The 6,123-nt window shown below is 54.4% G+C and overlaps 1 protein-coding gene across 1 annotated transcript in view; it reads right to left on the bottom strand.

Annotated features, from left to right (window-relative positions):
* Positions 1 to 5,011, bottom strand: part of LOC115868546 (keratin, type II cytoskeletal 3-like) — a 14,178-nt gene extending 9,167 nt beyond the window's left edge. Inside the window, exons 1-8 of the mRNA XM_030884744.1 lie at positions 4,982 to 5,011; positions 4,704 to 4,924; positions 3,301 to 3,361; positions 2,529 to 2,624; positions 2,037 to 2,183; positions 1,735 to 1,860; positions 652 to 872; positions 26 to 60 (exon numbers count right to left, since the gene is read on the bottom strand). Coding sequence (XP_030740604.1) covers positions 26 to 60; positions 652 to 872; positions 1,735 to 1,860; positions 2,037 to 2,183; positions 2,529 to 2,624; positions 3,301 to 3,361; positions 4,704 to 4,924; positions 4,982 to 5,011 — 937 coding nt within the window. The remainder of the gene's footprint in view (positions 1 to 25; positions 61 to 651; positions 873 to 1,734; positions 1,861 to 2,036; positions 2,184 to 2,528; positions 2,625 to 3,300; positions 3,362 to 4,703; positions 4,925 to 4,981) is intronic.
* Between the last annotated feature and the right edge of the window lie 1,112 nt (positions 5,012 to 6,123).

Raw genomic sequence — 6,123 nt, 5'->3', positions numbered from 1 at the left:
GCCACCAAGACAGCCCCGTGCTCACCGATGCTGACGGCACTCTGGCACTCCCCAGACATCCTGTTGGGGAAGACCAAACACAGGTGCCCTCAAGCCTTTGTGCTTCCCCCAAAAGCACCTTCCTCAGATGTAAAGCCTTGGTCCTCTCAACCTACCCCCACCCCACCCCGCCATTCATGCGTAAACGAAGACGTCTCTTGGAAGGGTGCCCCAGCAGTGGAGTACATCTCTCATTGACAAGCTCCCAGGGAGTGATGACCTTCCCACCCACTCCCTAGTTCTCAGACCCTCTTGGTGCAACCAATATCATTTAGTCCCACACGAGGACCAAATTCCTTTAGGAATCCCGTCTTTGAAAACCATGAGCAATGTAAGCAGCCTACAAATGATCCTGATGCCTATGAGCCCTCCTTTGGCAGACACAGCTCTGGGCTCGGCTGGTGTTCCACAGACCCGGCCCTGGAATGGCATTCAGTATCGCACAGCACCCTTGAAGGTCTGGCAGCATCTTCTAGCCATAACAGGAGGAGCGCAAGCATACACACACACACACCTCTAACGTGGATACACACACCATGCCTGGAGGCAGGCTTAGACAGGAAAGCCTCCAAGCCTCTGGGTCTCCTGGGGGCCAGGTGGGTTGGTGCTTACCTGCACTCCTCGCCCTCCAGCAGCTTCCTGTAGGTGGCGATCTCCACGTCCAGGGACAGCTTCACATTCATGAGCTCCTGGTAGTCACGCAGCAGCCGGGCCAGCTCCTCCTTGGCCTGCTGCAGGGCAGCCTTCAGGTCCTGGAGCTTGGCATTGGCGTCTTTGAGGGCCATCTCCCCACGCTGCTCAGCATCGGCGATGGCTGTCTGCAGATTGGCGTTCTGGGTATGGGGGAAGGGGAGTCTCATTGAGATCTGGGTAGCCATCGCTGAAGGCCTGCTCTGTTGGCTTGGCGCTTACAGGTGCACTGGGCACATGGGAGTGGTCTGGCTCAGAGAGGTTAGAAGACAGAGAACTGGTGTGAAGTAGAGCCTGCTCTTGTATCTAGGTCCTGCCCAGGGCTTCAGAGCCATCGGTTCTGTTCACCTGCTTCAAACCCCTGGTTAGAAGTTGCATTTCCACCCCAGATACACTGAACCAGGATCCTCCTTTTAACAAGATGCCCCAGGTAATTCCTCTGATCGCTTTGTTTAAACCTGTAGATTCTGAATCAGTATAGCCAAAGTCTCAGCAGGGGGTGTCAAATGGGAAGGAAGTGGTGCAACATCCCAGCTCTGGGCCACCATGAGGTGAAATGAGCAACACCTGATGCAAAGACCCGGCCCAGCTCAGACTCTTCTTTTTCTGTGGCGAGTTGGCCGATCATCTTCCAAACCCATGCTTCCTCCAGGAAGTCTTCCTGAACTTCCAGAGAAACCCAGGCCCTTCATCAGCCCATCAAATAGGGGCTGCCTTGACTGCTTTCCCAATCCAGCCTCCACCCAGTGGACTTCTTTCCGCAGCCTCTTCCCTCATTGTGCCTGCATCCTCCAGGCATGCAGTAACCTTCCTGTGGCAGGGAGACAGGACCCGGGCTCGCATACCAGTCTGGGGTCAGTGCGCACCCCTAAACCACCCTGGGAAACTTCTGAGAGAGTAGCAGTGGGAGCACGAGTGGGCCTTGAACACAAGCAGAGAGCCCTGAGCTTGGAGGTAAGAGCAGAGCCCACGGTCTCCTTGTGGCCATTGCCTCCTCCCACCCACCTGCTTCTTGACGCTCTCGATCTCAGCCCGCAGCCTCTGGATCAGTCGGTTGAGCTCGGAGATCTCGCTCTTGGTACTCTTGAGGTCATCGCCGTGCCTGCCCGCCGTGCTCTCCAGCTCGCCCAGCTGGTCCAGGAAAGAAGCCCAGCTAAGAGAGGGAGCAGGGGGGCGGGGCCTAACAGACCACCTGGTCCCAACACTTTGGATCGTAAACTGGAAAGGCAAGCATCTGCCTGCACACCCTTCTAGCTAGGCGACGGGGGGGGAGTGAGAATCTCTGGCTGCGTCACCCTGTCACTCACCTTGGACTGATACAGGGCCGCCGCCTCGGCCTTGCTCCTTTGAGCGATGTCCTCGTACTGGGCCTTGACCTCAGCGATGATGCTGTTCAGGTCCAGGCAGCGGTTGTTGTCCATGGACAGCACCACCGACGTGTCGCTGGTGTCTGACTGCATCTGGGACAGCTCCTGCAGAGCCAGGTAGCAGACCCGCTCACTCCTGAGCTGGCCCACCCGGGGGTGGGAGGTGGGGAGGGGAATGCCCAGAGGACAGCGGGCCACCAGCTCAGGAGGAAGGGCTTCAGACTGACTGAGGCATAAATCCATCAATGGCCACTTGGTACACTAAAGGCAGTGAGGCAGAGGTGCAAATTGCCTGAGTAGAGAACTACCCATCCAGGTGGGTGAGTGTCTCTTTTTCACCAGGGGGACCAGCAGAACCCACCCTCCTGCGGGTGAACCTCTGCTGCTGAGTCCTCTCCTCCTGGCAGGTGGGGTGATGACGAGCACACTTACAGCATTGTAGAGGGCCTGCAGGAAGTTGATCTCATCTGTCAGGCTCTCCACCTTGGCCTCCAGTTCTACCTTGGTCATGTAAGTGGCATCGACATCCTGGAAGAGAATCCAGCCACTGTCTCCTGTGTCCCAGGCACGTTCCTTCACCTCCCTCCTGCCGTGGGCTCTGTGCTGGCCTGGGAACGGAGGAAGGGGGCCCCAGGCCTGCAGCCTGGGAGCTCCCGCTCAGGGGAAAGGAGACCTGATCCGAGTTCAAGCAGATGCATCCTAATAAACTCCCAAACCAGATGAATGGGCTGTTCAGCAGACAGGCTGGACCAGAGAGCACGCGGCAGGGAAGAGCTAAAAGAGACCATGAGGCGGAGAGGAAGGATGTGGGCTGGGCTGGGACCATGACACGGAGACGGGGTGGAAATGTCTTGTGCAGAGACTCTCAGGGACAGCCTTCAATTTGCTGACGCACACTCGACCACACACTAAGGTTCTCTTGAAAGTTCCTGAGAAGGCTTTCCTGAAGGAAAAACATCATCTCTTTATCCACTTCACCATCACCATTCAAGACCTAATGGGGCTCATGAAGCCCACTTGCCTGGGCCACACACAGATCCTGCCCACTGCTCCGCTAATTGGCTCTTCCTGCTCCGGGCCTTGACTCCATCTCTGAAGAAGGCTCTCCAAGGAACGGGACTAGCTGGTGAGCCCCATCAGCTGCTAGGCACCACTCTGCCCGCCAAACGCCCCATGGTAGGAACTAAGGGAGAGGACCCCTCACCTTCTTCAGGACCACGAAGTCATTCTCCGCTGCTGTGCGCTTGTTGATCTCCTCTTCATACCTGTGAGATTAGAACCGCTTCCCATAAGGAACTTGGACTTGGGGCTCCTTGTCCTGCTGGTTGAACTTGGGTTTGTGTCATGGGAAAGCCTGGTCTGCAGCTTTCTGGGTTTCTGTTGGACCCAGTTCATTCAGCATATATTTACTGAGCATTGGCTATGGTGAAGAAGCCTTAGTAGCACAATGGTTAAAGTTCCCAGCTGCTAACACCAAAAGGTTGGTGGTTCAAACCCACCAGTTTCTCCATAGGAAAAGCATGTAGCAGTGTGCTTCTTTACAAAACCCTATGGGAGAGTTCTACTCTGTCGTAGACAGGAGCTCCGACATGCTGTCAATAGGGTTGGTTTTGATTTGGGGATTTGGGACTATGATGGTGGTGGTAATTGGACCCTAGAGGAGAACCCCCCACTGGTTAGGATTCTCTTTGGTGTAATCTTGGGAGGCTTCCTGGAGAAAGCTGAGTTCTTAAAAAATGTTTATCTAATCAGAGGGAGATGGCTGAACTTCAAGGAGCTTTTGGGGAAAGTGCCTGGTGCTGACCCTGTGGACAGTAAATACAGCCATGCTGTGGACTCTTGTAGATACTTGTTGGGTGAATGAAAACCAAGAATGAGTCTCAGAGGATGGGCCAGGTTCTGCTCCATGACGTGTACTTGCATTAACTCATTCAGCCCCATAACTGCTACCAAGAGCTCCATCTTACAGATGAGAAGACTGAGGCACAGGGTAGGTAAGCAGCGGAATGGGTCTTAAAGACTCCAGAGCCTGTACTTGTAAGCACACAGCAAGTTGCTTCCTGTTTGCAAGCTTGTTGGCAGGGGAAACAAAGCAAAAACAGGGTGGGTGAGGCCTCTAAAGTTGGGTCTATAAAGCTCATAAAGGAGTTTCGGGGGGGTTGGGAACCCTCCAAATTCTATTTACATGTAATTGAGTCCACTTTGGCTCATGATGACAGGTGGGTCTCAAAACAGCATTGTGCCCCCTAGAGTTATCCATGGCTGATCTTCTAGAAGTAGATACTCAGGTCTTCCTTCTGAAGCAATTCCAGGTGGACTCAAACCTCCAGCCTTTCAGCTAGCAGCTAAGTACATCATTAGCCATTTGCACCACTGAGGTCCTCGTGTGTGTGTGTGTGTGTGTGTGTGTGTGTGTGTGTGTGTCCATTAAATCCCAGTTCCCCAGAAGCCAACGAGCATGGAAGAGAATCCCAATAAGCCCATAACCAAGTGGAACACAGCTAAACTGGAGCCCACGCCTCTTGGAACCTTAACCAGGTCTTCAGCCATCTGCCCCCTGCCACGCCAGCCCCAGCCCACCCCACCGACCCACTGAGCAACACGCACTTCTTCTTGAAGTCCTCGACCAGATCCTCCATGCTCCTCAGCTCCCCCTCCAGCTTGCTCTTCTCGCCAAGCAGCCCATCCAGGAAGGCCCTGAGGCTACTGATGTAGTTCTCAAAGAAGGGCTCCAGGTTGTTGTGGTTGGTGTTGGAACTGGAGCCCTGGTCCTGCAGGAGGCTCCACTTGGTCTCCAGGACCTTATTCTGCTGCTCCAGGAACCGCACCTGCCGCCCAACAAGAAAAGGGAGTCAAGGAGCTTGCCGGGTGCCAGCTCCCCTCACACCAGCCCAGGGCTTGCGGGTGCCCGCCATGCCCCTGCTGCAGGACTGCAGTCTTGATGTGGCCGTGCTTCAATGCCAACGCCAAGGGTGGGATCCTGTGAGGAAGGTCTGGTCCTACAAAGGGATGGGGGCGGACTTCAAAAAGTTCTTAAGAACACGGAATGAAAAGATCACGGAATTTTTCCATGAGTTCTTTGAAGCCCCCTTGTATTTTGTAGATAAGAGGAAATATGGCTCTGAGGTGACCAAGGTCACCACTACAGCACACATTCACTCATTCATTCATTCACTCACTCATTCACTCATTCATTCATTCACTCATGAATCGTGCGCTGCTCAGCAAATTGTGGGCGACTCCAGCCTCCCGCAGCAGGGGTAGTCCTCCAGAAGATTGACAGTCCTGACTATGTGCACTCGGGGAAATAAAGGAAAACATAGAGAAAGGGCAGTCCCTTCGCCCAAGCAAAAGGTCCCAGATGCACCCAGGGCTGGCCGCTCTCTGCCAAACCCAGTCCCTGAGCACAGCATTTAAACAGAGCCACTGGTACACACGTCCTGAACATCTGTACACAAGTTTCTGCGAACCATTTCTGCACACAAGTTGAAAACCGAACCTGGAAAGCAGTAAAGAGGTCATTCAGCTAGCATTTGCAGAGCCGGAGCCTGGCAGGGCCTCATGCTGAAGGGTCAGGGCCACAGACACTTGGAATTCCCCTTGGGGAAGCAAAGAGCTGCTCCTGAGAAGGCCTTGGGCAGCTAGGCCCCACCTGTGGAGAATCATCACCGGCCCTTCTTCAGAGACCCAAGTGTCTGCTGAGAACCCGGTAGGGCACCCCCCCCCAGGTCACGTGACTTTCAAGCGCTTCATGTATGAAAGAGGCATAATATTCTCTGTGACGGCCAACTTCTCCCGCCCCCAGCCCCCTTCGGCTTGGCCCAGGCCATGCATGTCTATGATGACGAAACTGTCAAAGGGTTTCTACAAAGTCTCACTTCAAAGCCTAATACCATCCTGAAAAACAAACCCAAGACAAAACCAAGATCACTGCCATCGAGTCCGGGCCGACTCATAGCAGTCCCCGTGGGGTGCTGAGACTGTAACTGTTACGAGAGTAGAATGCCCAGTCTTTCTCCCAAGGAGC

The sequence above is a fragment of the Echinops telfairi genome, unplaced genomic scaffold (genome assembly GCF_000313985.2).
Source record: "Echinops telfairi isolate 266 unplaced genomic scaffold, ASM31398v2 ScPeMD7_12;HRSCAF=54, whole genome shotgun sequence".
Classification (NCBI taxonomy): Eukaryota; Metazoa; Chordata; class Mammalia; order Afrosoricida; family Tenrecidae; genus Echinops; species Echinops telfairi.
The sequence above is the reverse complement of the archived record's forward strand: the minus strand, read 5'-3'. Positions and strand labels throughout refer to the sequence as shown.